The sequence below is a fragment of the Dromaius novaehollandiae genome, chromosome 11, assembly GCF_036370855.1.
Source record: "Dromaius novaehollandiae isolate bDroNov1 chromosome 11, bDroNov1.hap1, whole genome shotgun sequence".
Classification (NCBI taxonomy): Eukaryota; Metazoa; Chordata; class Aves; order Casuariiformes; family Dromaiidae; genus Dromaius; species Dromaius novaehollandiae.
In genome coordinates, this window is record NC_088108.1 from 5,582,681 (window position 1) to 5,597,357 (window position 14,677).

Sequence of the window (14,677 nt, forward strand, 5' to 3'; positions counted from 1 at the left end):
GGAGCCAGATAGCACCGGAGGCAGCTTGCCTGGCTGTAGCCAGCGGGCATGGGAAGGAGCTGGCAGCGCTGGGTGTGGATGAGCAGAGGGGACGGGGATGTGGTGGTGGGCGCTGTAGCCCAAGGCTAGAGCTGGGAGTCTGTTCAGGAAGACATGGAGGTGACAACCACCACAAACAGGCATCAGCATCTTTGTTATGGAAGTGTTGATGCCGTGTGTTACAAATGCAGGTGTAAAATATAACTGGTGCTGTTATTGTTGCAGATTTTTGGAGGCTGGCACTTCTATATTCAAGCGTACAAAGCACTGAAGCACAAAACTGCAAACATGGACGTGCTCGTTGTTTTGGCAACTTCCATTGCGTTCGCCTACTCATTCGTTATTCTTGTAGTTGCGATGGCTGAGAAAGCAAAAGTAAACCCAGTGACTTTCTTTGACACACCTCCCATGCTGTTTGTGTTCATCTCATTGGGCCGGTGGCTAGAGCATGTTGCAAAGGTAAGGAAAATAAAAGTACTTGTGTGTTGGGCAGAAGAGGAAGAGCATGGCAGGGCGATTGGTACTTCAGACAGGTTGCCCTAATTGAAGGTGAAAGGCTGAAGTTTTTACCTGTCTACCAGATACAGTAAAACCAAATCCTATCAGGAAAATGATGACAAACATCACATCTACAAGTTGCAAGACACGCTTTGAGTATCACTTCAGAATGTTGTGTACCAAAAAAACAAAAAAAACCAAAAAAACCCCACACAAACAAAAAAGCACAAATGAAAAGGTTTTGTCAGTTTTTTTAACCATTTTTGTTACGATATCATCTTTCATAATTGAACTAGTGAAAATATGAAATGACTTTAAGTCTGCAGAAAATATTTATTAAAAGAGTAAATTGTAACATATACAGTTGGTATTTACAAAGCAGTTTTTTCAATAGAAAAAATATGTTAGAAAAATATGAAAATTATTATTCTAGGGTAAAACATCAGAGGCACTCGCAAGACTAATTTCATTACAAGCTACCGAAGCAACTATTGTTACCTTGGGCCCTGATAACGTTCTCGTAAGGTATCTTGCTTTGTCATTTGTTTTTTCCTTTTGTGTCTTTTTTGTTTTAATACGCTCAATTCACAGATTTATTTTACCATTCTATAGAATTGCGAAGCAAATAACCTCAAATTTGCTTCAAACTTGCTTGCAGATTTACCAGATGTCAGTGTTAAAATGTAAACAAATTAACACTGTTCTGATTTGTTTTATTGGCACCTTACTAACTTTTCCTGTGATAAGAAAATGAGTGGATTTTCTCAGAAAGCAAAATAAATAAAATAAGCTTAGTGCTCTACAAAATGGCCTTTTTTTCTTTCCATTAATTTCTGTATACTTTAACAGTGTGAACTGATGTGTTTCTGCTTTGTGTAGTATAAGCAACTCCTTTTCGCCTTGGTAATTTTAGTCAGCAGTGTCTTAGTAAAAATACTATATATCATTCTAGTGAGGAGCAAGTTGATGTTGAACTGGTTCAACGAGGTGATATTGTCAAAGTGGTTCCAGGAGGCAAGTTGCCCGTGGATGGCCATGTTATTGAAGGGCACTCTATGGTAGATGAATCCCTCATCACAGGTAAGCATGTACTTTTTGCAATTTTAAAAATTTTATTTTCTATTAAATGAATTTGAAGAAGAGAAGTTGGAATTGCTTGATGTTCTCTCACTCTTCTAATTGCATGTTGGAGTTGGTAGATACTAGAAAAAATAATATTGCCAAAAAAATTTCCCTCAATGTCTGTTTTTTTGTTTTTTTTGTTTTTTTTTTTTTAGGTGAAGCAATGCCTGTGACTAAAAAACCTGGCAATACAGTTATTGCAGGTTCTATTAATCAGAATGGGTCGCTGCTGATTTCAGCAACCCACGTTGGAGCTGATACAACTCTATCCCAGATTGTCAAGCTTGTGGAGGAAGCCCAAACCTCAAAGGTAGAGTAGCTTCAATTTAAGCAGTTGGGATTTGTCTTATCATTTAGACATCAGTGCACCAACGCCCTTGAAAGGTCTTCTAGATTGTTTAGATTTGAATCACAGTTACACCGCGAAGTGTCTTGCTCAGTGAGGACTTTGACGTGATTCAGTGTTCCAAATCTCGTTGTCTTATTGAGTATAAGTAACTGATTATAAAGTACAGTATGCCAAATGTGCTGAAAAACAGAAACTGTGTTTATAGCTATATAAGGGAATAAGTGTAATATTGCTGAAGCTGACATTTGTTTCTCCTTCCTAGGCTCCCATTCAGCAATTTGCAGACAAGCTTAGTGGCTATTTTGTTCCTTTTATTGTGGCTGTCTCTGTGGTTACCCTTTTTGCCTGGATTGTAATTGGATTTGTGGATTTTGAAATAGTAGAAAAATACTTTCTGGTAAGTAAGTTCCCTTAAACACCTTCTGAAATATTTCAAAAATAATTAGCCTACGAGTCTATTAGATTGTAAGAGTTCTGTTTCTGTATTATTCTTGTAGGCAGTTGCTGAATGTGTGCGTGTGTGTGTGTGTGTGTGTGTGTATATATATTTACACTATAGCACTCTTTCTACCTTTTTATTTAAAGAAATCTACAGTAATTAATCACAGCTCCTGAAAGTTAGTTTAAAAAAAATCCAGCTTAGGTTCTCAACCTTGAAACTTCCCAATTTCCATTACTTCCTTTTGAGGAAAAGCAGTCCCGTCCCATCCCTTGTGTTACAAGCCCCAGTTTTGCATCTAGTTTTGTTAGCATAGCTCTGTGTAAATTCACCTTTGAAATCAGTGGAATTCATATTCTTTACAGATCCTGGAGTAGAAGCAGGGTCCTAACTTGTATCTTAGGGCTGTTTATATCACAGGTTTCTTGACTGACTGCTCTACTGGCTAGAATCTCTTATTTTTAAAACAGCAGTCTTTGTATCATCTTTCATTTTTATTGCATATATTGTTGATAGAGTATCTTTTATTATGTGACAGCTTAAAAGAATTATCATAGCTTGTAGTATCTTATTTAAGAAAAAGTCCTATAAGTAAAATAAATGATGGGAACAGAATTGCTAGAATTAGTTATTAATAGTAACTTTGGCATAATTTTTGTGCGCTTTATTTTTCAGTGTTAATACTTTTTTTAACTTGCATGTTCGTAAATGTTTTCACACCAAAAGCAACGTGCAGTCGAATGCATTGTTTTCATTGTTCAATATCTTCTACTAAAATGAATTTCTGTCACTAGGGTTACAATAAGAGTATTTCTGCAGCTGAAGTGATAATCCGCTTTGCATTCCAAGCCTCTATCACGGTCTTGTGTATTGCATGTCCCTGTTCTCTGGGATTAGCAACCCCAACGGCTGTGATGGTGGGTACTGGAGTAGGAGCTCAGAATGGCATCCTGATCAAAGGAGGAGAGCCACTAGAGATGGCACATAAGGTAAGAAACGTGGGTTATTTTTACAAGACCTCTGAAGGTTGGTATCAATGACATTCTGCCGATTCCTGCCTGAGCAAGTGTTTGTAAGTGGCGTGGTAGTAAGTTTGGTTAAAAGTGGAGTTTTCTGAGGAAGCTGTACGTTAAAGCCTTCGTCGTTGAATTAAATCTTTCTGTTTTGCTGCAGGTAAAGGTGGTTGTATTTGACAAAACAGGTACAATTACTCATGGGACACCAGAAGTGATGCAGGTGAAGTTTCTAGCGGAGAGTAACCAAATACCACGTAATAAAATGCTGGCGATTGTGGGGACCGCTGAAAGTAATAGTGAACACCCTCTCGGAGTAGCAATAACAAAATACTGCAAAAAGGTAAAGTACTTTTTACCAGAAAAGAGAAGTTTGTATTAGGAAGAACCCTTCCTTCAATGCTTTTGTAATATTTCTGAAGAATCCTGCATTACTTAGAAAGCAATTGATATATTCAATCAAAAAGATGAAAATTATGAAGCCACATACATAATTTGATACCATACTTGCTGCACTGGATGCTTAAACTTATGTTTTGATGAGTGCATATTTTTCTGCTCCTCTTGCATAGTTGATTTGGCAACCATTTATTGGGTGAGTTTTGTAAATGTAGAATGCCTTTATGCATTTCAGAATTACCCGTTTGCTTCCTTTTTCTTCAGGAACTGGATTCAGAAACTCTTGGGACATGTACAGATTTTCAGGTAGTTCCAGGCTGTGGCATTAGCTGTAAAGTCACCAATATTGAAGCATTACTCTACCGGAAGAATAAAATGATCAAAGAAAACAATATTAAAAATGTGACACTTGTGAAAATTGAGGAAAACGCCGAGGAATCAATGCAGCCCGCTTTGATTATTGATGCTGAGCTACCAAGTAAGCCAACTCAGGCTTATAGAACAAGGTGGATAGCAACACAAAGTTTTGATTTGTGTGCCTTATTCAAGATCCTTAAGAATGAGGTCACTATTTTTCTTCCCTGGAAAACTGAGCTTACATCAAGGCCTACATGAAATGTAGGAGCATGAAACAAACTAATGAGCAGCTATACCACTCAGGACATTAGGATAAAAATGTTCAACTGGGATGCATAGACTTACACATTAAATATGGAGCTAGAAAATCATCTAGAAATTGTCTCTCACTGCTCTCTTTTCTTTACATTTGCTTTGGCCCAAGTTACCATTTGCTAGCCATAAATGACCATGTGTATTTGCACAACCAACTGGTTTTCTATCAAGAGCAGCTCTTTGTTAGCTCTTTCAATTACATTAGGATGTATTTTTGAACCACCGAGGGGACACCGAGGGGCTTCGTCCTGTGCTGTCCCTATTCCAGTGGTTCTTGGCTAACTGAAGTGGTAACGATCTATTATTGAAGAATTGTCAGTGTCCTTCCTGTCAAGAACCTATGAAAAGATTGGTGGGACAGAAAGAAAGTAAATCTTTATTGTTTAGATTTTCTATAATGGTATTGCACTGGGAGAACCTGGATAGGATTAGCTGGAGGGAAGCTTTCTGGTTATCCATATGATGGTAGAATTCTATTTTCTTCTTTCAGCTACTTTGACATCTCAAAAATACTCTGTTCTTATTGGAAACCGGGAATGGATGAACAGAAATGGCTTCCTTGTTAAAACTGAAGTAGATAAAGCCATGGCTGAACATGAACGGAGAGGTCGCACAGCCGTACTGGCAGCTATTGATGGTGAGTTCATTGCTGTCCTTCATTCAGAGGCTGATTTGTGCCCTTTTAGATAGAAAGTGATGAGGGAGACATTCGATGCCTGAGTAGTTAAACCTGTAGTAGAATAATAAAAGCGATCATTAGCTGAAGTTTTGTAACACTTTCGAATGAGGAAGGCCTCTTCCTGCTTTTCTTAAGTGTTAGGAGGGTTGGACTTAATGCAAAGACTTCAAGGAGAATAAAAAGGAAGAAAGGAAAACAGGAAATCCCTTGTTGCTGGACAATCCACTCTAAGGATTGCCTTAAATTAAATATGCCCTGATGACTGTTCCCATTCTGCACTGCGTTGCCCCACAAAGTTGTGTCCATATCACTATTTCTGGAATTGATCTTACTGAAAAGAAAGTTTGTTTGTTTTTTCCCCTTAGAGTGATAAAAGGTCTTTATAGGGAATGCATTTGTTTGTTTGTTTGCTCCTTTAGGAGTGCTTTGTGGCTTGATAGCTATTGCTGATACTGTGAAACCGGAAGCTGAGCTGGCCGTCTACACTTTGAAGAGTATGGGATTAGAAGTTGTCCTAATGACCGGTGACAACAGTAAAACAGCAAGATCTATTGCCTCTCAAGTAAGCAGTTTTGAATGTCTTTGGACCTGAATCTTGCTATAGTCCACTTACAGGAAGAAAGACATTGTGTCTTGTTGGTATGCCCTGTGGCTGATGGAGCTGGCATGCTAATGTCAACACCTTCAGAGGAGGAGGGGAACTAAAGCCTTTCTGACTGGGAGCAGCATCAACTTTGAATTCAGAGCTGTTTTGTTCTCAGTTGAGTTTGGTCTTTGGTTCATGAGTGATGACATGGGTTTCAACTCTTATAGTCATATTATTACCAAGTTATGCTTGAAGATGTTTATTTTAAAAAAAAAATCCAAGTAAATCAATTCAGAGGCAGAAGCTTTGATAGCTCGTTTTGTACTTTCTGTGTCTTCAGGTTGGCATCACCAAAGTGTTTGCAGAGGTTCTTCCCTCCCACAAAGTAGCCAAAGTGAAACAGTTACAAGATGAAGGAAAACCGGTGGCCATGGTTGGAGATGGTATCAATGACTCCCCAGCTCTTGCTATGGCCAATGTGGGAATTGCTGTTGGCACAGGCACTGATGTAGCCATTGAGGCAGCTGATGTGGTTCTAATTAAGGTAAGAAATAAGGATGTTTTATTAAAGAGAAATGATAGGGCAGGTAGGCAGGCCAAGGGTGTCATGAGTGATTCAGGCCACTGCTGAGGTGAAGTGTACTACCTTTATAGGCCAGGAAAGCTGGAGCAGGGGAGAAATTGTTTTTGCCTTGTTGTTTAGTAGTAGTAATTATTTTGTGAAGGAAACTTTGCCCATCTTTTTTCTGGGTATTACAGTTTGGAAATTAAAGTTTGAAAATGGGCAAAAGAGGGGAAAAAAGTGACCTGACCTCTGGCAAATGCAAATTTTATTACAATAACATACAGGAGTACCACCTCAGTTATAATCCCATCTTCCTACATTTCAAGAATACCATGACGGAAATTGTAGTGAGTTTTCTAGAGCTGTACCAGGTGGTGCTGTGTACGTTTTTTTGGATTATGGTGACATCTCGAGTCCATGGTCTAAGGTTGAAGCTCCTTTTGGGGCTCTATGCCGGCAAACTAGAGCAGCCTGCCGAATACTTCCTACATGAAATTTATGATGTCCAGTGCATGTTAGTTAGCTTTAAAACAGGAATACGATGGCACTGCATGCATGCCTTTACTTCTGTTTGACTTTTCCCATAAACATATCAATTTGCAGGACGACTTGATGGATGTGGTAGCAAGTATAGATTTATCAAGGAAGACTGTCAAAAGGATCCGGATCAACTTTGTCTTTGCTCTAATTTATAATCTTATTGGAGTTCCCATAGCTGCAGGTATGTGAATATTTCCCCGTGGTAGTAAGATTATGCTTTGTGAGTAGAAGATTGCAGTGATTTAGTACCCATTTTCTGTATTTCTGATGGACAGTGCGTGCAGAGTTCTTTACCTGCAGAGACTGCTGCGGTACACAGTACATTATGCCTTCTTCCCACATTATGCCAATGATGGACATGTTCAGCTTATCATAGTAACTTTAGGATAACCTGTTTATTGAATGAGCCATGAAACACATGGCCTAGATCCTGTGACTAAATGGTTTGCTGCAAGGCTGGCAAGGCATGTCTATCTCCAAATTTCAGGAGCTGTATAATAAATTACATACTCAGCTGTATTCACTTTCAGGTTCTAGCTGAGATAGAAAATAAATGTTTATATATTAAATATTTTTATCTAACACTGAACTAAAATCATGTTTATTTAATGTATTAAAATACAACTAAAATTTAGACAATTTATGTGAAGTTTTATGTGTTTTTACACAAGGCATTGGATTCATATAGGAGGAATGCTGTGTTCTTGCTCTGATGAACTCATCACTATTTTCTTTTTCAAGGGGTCTTTCTGCCCATTGGTTTGGTTTTGCAGCCCTGGATGGGATCTGCAGCAATGGCTGCCTCCTCAGTTTCTGTTGTGCTTTCTTCTCTGCTGTTAAAGATGTGAGTATGAGCAATTCTGTGTGGTTGTTACTTGGTTTTGAAGCTCAGGTCTCTCCCTTTAAATAGCAGAAAATGAGTGTGGGGCTATGCCAGACTTTGAAGCTTTTGGAAAAACAATTCAGACAAGTCTCTGTTTAGCAGTGGCTGCCTTCAGGACTTGATACTTGCTTTCAGTTTTGGTTTTGCTTGAGAGGAGTAGTCAGATGATCTAAGACAATTTGGACAGTACTGTTTAAAAATGTAATTTCTAATGTGAAGATAAATGCTCAAAATGGGAATGTGTTCAGAATTTAAAAATCCTTAGTGCCCATGGTATATTTCTGAGAAATCTCGTCAGAGCACTGCTGACAACTTCTGAAAAGTGGAGCTTCTGAGGCAAGACAGTTGCAAACACCACGCTTCTAACACTTAGGATTGTTGCAATAAATAAAGCAAGCTGCTGCGTTTGCCATGCTGCTGCTGTTCCTTACCCCACAGCTGGGAGGAGCGTAGCGTGGGGGTGGGAATGGTGTTTCACTGTTTAACATGTTGTAGGCTTTGGAGGAAGCTGGGTAGAATCGGCAGTATGTTAGGTTCGGTGGTCCGCTCTCAGTAGATGCACTTTGCCAGGATGTTTTGCAGACATTCGGCAGCCGCTGAAGCAGTTAAATACTGAATGATACTTGTCTGCTTCGCTTTACATGTTCTTCTGTGTCCTGGCCAAAAAGCATTGAATTAGCTTCTGGTTTTACAATAGTCTTCAGCAATCTGAAACTTTCAGCACTACATAATGGGTCAATTATAAACGTCTGCTGATTGTGCATGATTATAGCACTTACAGGACAGTTTCTTCCTGAATTTTAGGAACTTTACCTGAGATGTATTGTGTTCTTTTTTTTTTTTTTTTTTTTTTTTTTTTTTTTTTTTTTTTTTTTTCTCTTTCCTTCCTTAGGTATCAGAAACCAAGTTCCGAGAAACTCGAGTTCCGGGCCCGCGGCCAAATAAGACACAAGAGTCTGTCAGAAATTAGTGTCCATATTGGAATTGAGGAAACTGGGACAGGCTCTCCTAAGCTGAGCTTAATGGATCGAATCATCAACTACAGCAGAGCCTCTATAAATTCTCTCTTTTCAGACAAGCATTCAGTGAACAGCATAGTTCTTAATGAACCAGACAAGCATTCACTTCTGGTGGGCGATTTTGGAGAGGATGATGACACAGCATTGTGAGAGACTTGAAGGAGGTGGGGAAAAAGGGGGAAAGGAAAAAAAAAACCTGAACAGCTGTCTAGAAGTCAGCACATGCACTGATTGTTTCTAGAGGTCTGGATTTACAGGTGGCTGTTCTACCTTTCTGGGGTGTAATCTCCCATCTAAACAGATATTTCATTTTTAATGGTGAAGATGAGTTCATTTGCATTGACCTTCCAGTATTTTTTATTGTTGTTTTTTAAACTAGGCTTAATGAAAAAGGGGCAGTGGCTGCTAATGCTTGCAAACAAAGCTGTGTTATCATGCCACAGAGCTTGTAGTATTGGGTTTTTTGGCAAAATATCAAAATACAATTAAGGAACCAGAAATTCACTTCCCAGCCGTGTAACAGGCTTCTTTTTGCACAGTCAAGTTTAATACTGTGTTTAAAACATATATTGGTATATCTGTAAAATATTGAAAGTTCTCTTTTTGCAGGTAGATGTGCCTTACTTCAAAACTTCCAGGATCACTGTTGTTTCCGTACCCTTTTACCAGAAATGGCTCCTGTCTTTTCCTCTGTAAACATCTGGTTCCAGCTTTTCACACTCCTAGCTTCCAAACCTCTCATCTGTGCTCTGGATTCCTGCTAGGTGGAAAGGACTGAGAGGATTTGGGTTTGCTTCCTAACGTGTAGCTCTATGCATCCCTGCCCCCATACACTCCTACTACTGAGACTGTTTGCTTGAAGGTTGAACGGGCAGGAAGGTCTGCTCTTTCCCAGCCTCTCCTAAGCTGAAAACTCTTGCAGCATCTGAGTATGATAAGCATATGATATGCTATTAGCTGAAATGTTTGGCTTTTTAAAAGGTAACAATGTTTAAAGTAGTTAGCACTGACTACCAGAACTAAAAGCACTCCTTAAATGAATGGAAATAGTTTGGACTAGGGTCACACAAGCTACCTTTGAAATATCTGCAGTTGAGTGTTTGCAGATATCTAACATCATCAAAGAATCCATTAGGCCAGCGTTGTATCTGAGAGATACCCATTGCCTGTAAAGATATGTTAAGTGTCTATATACCAGGAATGGTCCAGAATCCACTCCATAGATCTAAACCTCCTTCGTTTGGGATGTTCAGATCCAGGCTTTGTGAATTAAGCCCAGCTTCATTTGTTACAGAGCTGAATTCTCAAAACACAGGTCTTGATCACTAAATCATGAATATTTAAAAATATTCTCAGTGAGAAATAAAGTTGGTGTTCATCACCCTGTAGCTACCTATTTGTTACTTTGGAAACCTTGTTCTTTAAATCCTTTGCTGAGACAGTTACCTAAAGCAGTTACTAGGTTTAATAATGTTGAAGAACTCCATCATGAAATATCATCCATGGTATGAACAGGTAATTCCTGTTTGTGTTTTAGGGAAGAAATATCCAATTCAGAATATGATGAAGAGGTCTCTGTAATGGTCTGTGTTTTAACTTGAAGACTGATGTCAGTGCATAGATCACATGTGCAAAAAGTCACAAGTAAATAGCTTTTACATTTTGTTTGAGAGCTACTAGGGAGAATACAGTATCTGAAAACAGAAGAGTTGTGCTGTGAAATATGTTGTTAGTAAATCAGTGTACTTGTCATATTGCAATGAGGAGAACGACACAATTTGTAATTGTTGCTGTGACTAATTTAAGAAACAGTGCATTAATGTGGCAGTTTTAGGTGCTTGGTATTGTTAAGTGAATATACTTTTAAAAGTCTTTTAATTTTGATTATAGCTACATGTATCTATTGTGGTGTTAAGAAAAGCTGAGATACACTACTGCAAAGCCATTCCATAAGGTGTTGCTCTCAACGTTCGGCAACAAAGCTGTTCCTTACATAGCAGATAACTACCTAGAAAGTAACAGAATATAATCAAACAACTTTTAGTGCTTCAAGGGTGTGTAAACTGTTTCCAAAAGGTTTTGGCTTTCTTGTTTATCCACGCTTGTTCTTTGTAGTGTTCTTGGCAAGGTGCTGCAGATGAAGCGGGAAGTATTCTGCATTTTTGTCTCGATTGTGCTGACAACTGGTCGTCTTAATTACACAACGAAGGCGCAAGGCAGGTACTAACATGCTTAGGGATGAGAGTATCCCTATTGCAGGTGCTGGTCCAGCCCATGGTTATGGTACATATGGCATGTAAATGACATCCTGGTCTTACTGCAGGAAACAGAGTCAGTAATTTAGGGTTAAATTCCTGGTTGGTACCTGGAGCAGTGAGAACTTATTAAATTCTTTCCATATATATTTTATAGCACTTAAAGTTAGAAGCCTAAATTGTATGTAGATTGGATGCTTACAGTGGGAATGCTGGCTTTATCGCCAACTTTTTCCCACTATAAAAGCTTCTTTCTAAGGTTTTGTCTGTTTCCTCTTCATGTGAAACCCAGCATTTTGATCCAGTTACAGCAAAGTAAGACTGCTTTTGAGAGCTGGGATACTGCAGTCAGGTGCGGAGATGACCATGGGGGAATAAGGAGTGCAGTGGTGGCTGAGCAGGAGCAGGATAGCTGCTTGCAAGTCTGGTCGGAGGAGCAAAGTCCGAAGAGAAGACAAAGTAAGAGAACGGCCAGTGTTAGCCCAAGAACGAATGGATGGCAGGGATAAGTTCAGGCTTTAATTGTGGTGAAGCTTTTTATCTGTAACAGCTACGAGTTCTGAGGTGGCTTTCATTAGACATAGTACTGGTGGAAACAGAACTGCTGTCAGGTCCCTGGAGGAGGACTGCTTGAAGGGATGATGCCTGCGAGCAGCAGCCGGCCGGACTTGCTGTCCCAGGCAGTCCCTTCCAGGCCAGTTTTCCTCTTAGGTGTCTGAAAATGTCTTTTGAACTTGAATTTGTACACAGTGCATTTAAGTATTGAGTATTGTATAGCTGATCAAGGAATCCCGAGTCCAGATCTTTGAAAACAGGTTGTTGTCCCGTCCCCCAGTAAATGTGTAATATTGACTTACCGAATGTTTATCTTGTGATTAAAATACTTTATAAGGTGCTTTAAGTTGAAGAACCAAAATATTTTTCAGTTTGAATGTACAGCGTAAGTGAAATAATGTGAGAGGCAAATGTTTTCCCAAATGTAAATGTTTTAATATGTAAATATTTTACTCCTGTTGGAGGCAACTTGGAATCAGGAATTTAAAATGTCACTTGGAAATATACATTTACAAGTGAAATTATGTATTACTAGTTTGTCTATTTTATTATTTTCTATGACTAGCTATTTATAAAACCTGTGCTTTATTTAAAAATGAAACAAAGTACATATGCTCAAGGCTTTAAAATTACTTTTTGGATCTTGTTAATCACCTTTTAAAAGAGTAGGCACTTGAAATTTTATACAAAAAAGAATGTGAAACTTGTGAAACACAATGGAAGCAAGTAAATAATTTATTTACAGTGCAAATAACAGTGTTTATTTCATTGCTCAAAATGGAAGTTCCAACCAAATATTTTAAATTTGTAAGTCTTTTTTTTTTTTTTTGTTTTGATTTGATGTGGAGGAAGGAGAGAGAAATGAATGCTATTATGGAAAGTTAATGTTTAGTGCTGTTACATTTCTTTACATACAGAAACGTGTAGTCTCACACTTCCTATTCTGTTAAGACTGTGCCTCCATTATTATAATGGTAACTATAAACTATATAATAAAGATGTAGCATCCAAAGCCTCTTTCTTTAATCATGTTCTGTGATCTCTCCAATATTTCTTTTGCTGACTTAACAGATGCTGCTGCCACTGTGCAAAACTTCTGACTTTTCCTTCCTGCACAGTGCTGGCTTAACAGGCAAAACCTCGGTCCCTTGGGAGGGACGCTGTGCTCACGGGTTGCCCTGCAGCGGGGTGAAATCTGCAGGAACAGGATCGGGTGTTGTGGAAGCGGCCTGTAGCATCTCACCTGCTCTTCATCTGCACTGAGTAGGAGCTCTGTGAAACTGGAAGGGGGCAGCAGTGTTGCTTTTGCTTGTTTGGGAAAAGACTGAGAATCAAGGTTTCTTAGGCGCGTTTCCAGCTCTGCTGAATTGTGTGATCTTGAGCAAGGTGCTTGGCCAAGAGGGCTGTTGGCAGGCAGCATTAGCGAGCGTTGGGAAATCACGCAGTAGTGCTCCCATAGAGAGCGTTGCGTTAGCGCTCGCGCGCGAGAGTCCGTGCAGTCGCTCCGTATCCCAAACGAAAGGGCTGACCATAAAGTGATGGAAAACCCTCAGCATGAGTTCTCCTGCATGCCTGTCACGGAGAGGCCAGGCCCCCACCCAAAACATAATCATCTGACTGTGCTGAAATCTAGCCCAAATCTCCTCCTGCCAGAGCCTAGACAGTACCTGAGCAGCGTCTGGAAGCAGTGAGGAGCAGTATCGGAAAGAAGATCCCCATCCAAGCTCCATGGCCCAACCACCGCCTTCTACCCCGACCAGTTTTGTTAGCAGGGGCTGCCTGGCGGTCTCCGATGGCAGCACATCTCTGCAGGGCTTTGACCCTCCTGTTTCCAATCCTGACCCAAACAGGAGCAAAGTCTGAGCAAGCCTCAGACTTTTGCAAGCTTTCTAGAAGCATCTCTCAGATATTTAATGCCAACAGCTACCGAATGCTTGGGTACTCCTTTGGGCTGTTTCTTCTTTCCCTGCGTTTGCCGAGACCTCTGCCCACCTCCCTGCAGCGCCTTCTCTCGCATGCTCCCCGTCTGCAGGCAGACTGGCCATGCTGGCTTCTGCTGGTGTTTCGTGGTGCCATTTTTATGGTACTGTTGGAAGAAGAGTCCCTTTTTGGTTGTCTGGATCCATCCTCTCCCTGGGCCCTCAGCCCCTCTGCCTAGCACCGAGTGGGTCTCAGGGGGAGACAGCGCCGAGGTTTTCAGTCAGATGCTGCAGAGTGCAGACTCCTGTTTCTCCTCCCCGACCGTTCGAGATGATCCCTTGCTTTCTATTAGGACACAACCCTGTAATTTTGTCATCTTGGGTGGATTCTTACTGACCTAATGTGCCAGTACAGGTGTGCAAACCTACAGCATTTAGCCCTTGTGGTTTTGAAAAGAGGGGGGGTTGTTACACAGAAATAGCAACCAGAATACTTAGGTTTGTTTGGGGTTAAGGGAGTATGCGAACCTTCTCATTTCAGATTGGTCTATTTTAGTTGTGACTGTTTCACTGGGGTTTCGGTGGTGCTTTTTTTTTTCTTTTTTTCTTTTTCCTTTTTTTATATAAATGTTTCACTAGAACACTCTTCCTTTTTGGCATTTGTATCCCGCTAGGGTTTTGCAGCAAATTCTTTAGTGAAGTAGAAAAGCAGCTCAGTCTGCGGCCTCAGGCTTCTGTCACGCTGCATGGGATGGATGCAATACTCTATCTCAACTTCACTTAGCATAAGCGCAAACATTTGTTTTCTAACACCTTTTGTCATTTGGCAGCTTTTGCATACCTAAGGCTAAAATGGAACATAATGGACTTACATCAGTGAAAATGCATTTTGAGAAAATGGAAAATCTTATCTTTTGAACATAATAGAAAACAGGTCATTCGTGTGAGTCACTCCAGCTTCACAGGACCGGCCGACCTGGCTGCCGAATCACAGTAAGATCAGACACATCAGCAAACCTGGCCTTTACACCTGCAGCAAAATTTGAACTTGCCTCACAACTATATATCCAAGTTGTCTGCTGTCGCTGAAAGTGTTAAAGGACTTTCAGTTAAGGAAGGTATTTATCTAACACACAGTAGCATTC

The 14,677-nt window shown here is 40.0% G+C and overlaps 1 protein-coding gene across 2 annotated transcripts in view; it reads left to right on the top strand.

Moving 5' to 3' along the window:
* ATP7A (ATPase copper transporting alpha) overlaps positions 1 to 12,625 on the top strand; it is a 29,664-nt gene extending 17,039 nt beyond the window's left edge. The window contains exons 10-24 of one of the 2 annotated variants that reach the window (XM_064518115.1): positions 265 to 498; positions 971 to 1,062; positions 1,490 to 1,617; positions 1,815 to 1,969; positions 2,271 to 2,405; positions 3,242 to 3,436; positions 3,621 to 3,803; positions 4,124 to 4,337; positions 5,022 to 5,168; positions 5,630 to 5,772; positions 6,137 to 6,340; positions 6,965 to 7,082; positions 7,643 to 7,745; positions 8,677 to 8,967; positions 9,413 to 12,625. In XM_064518115.1, the coding sequence (XP_064374185.1) occupies positions 265 to 498; positions 971 to 1,062; positions 1,490 to 1,617; positions 1,815 to 1,969; positions 2,271 to 2,405; positions 3,242 to 3,436; positions 3,621 to 3,803; positions 4,124 to 4,337; positions 5,022 to 5,168; positions 5,630 to 5,772; positions 6,137 to 6,340; positions 6,965 to 7,082; positions 7,643 to 7,745; positions 8,677 to 8,953 (2,328 nt within the window). In that variant the 3' untranslated portion in view covers positions 8,954 to 8,967; positions 9,413 to 12,625. Of the gene's footprint in view, positions 1 to 264; positions 499 to 970; positions 1,063 to 1,489; positions 1,618 to 1,814; positions 1,970 to 2,270; positions 2,406 to 3,241; positions 3,437 to 3,620; positions 3,804 to 4,123; positions 4,338 to 5,021; positions 5,169 to 5,629; positions 5,773 to 6,136; positions 6,341 to 6,964; positions 7,083 to 7,642; positions 7,746 to 8,676 lie in introns of both variants that reach the window. The other variant, XM_064518114.1, reaches the window with a different exon arrangement.
* The last annotated feature ends 2,052 nt before the right edge of the window (positions 12,626 to 14,677 follow it).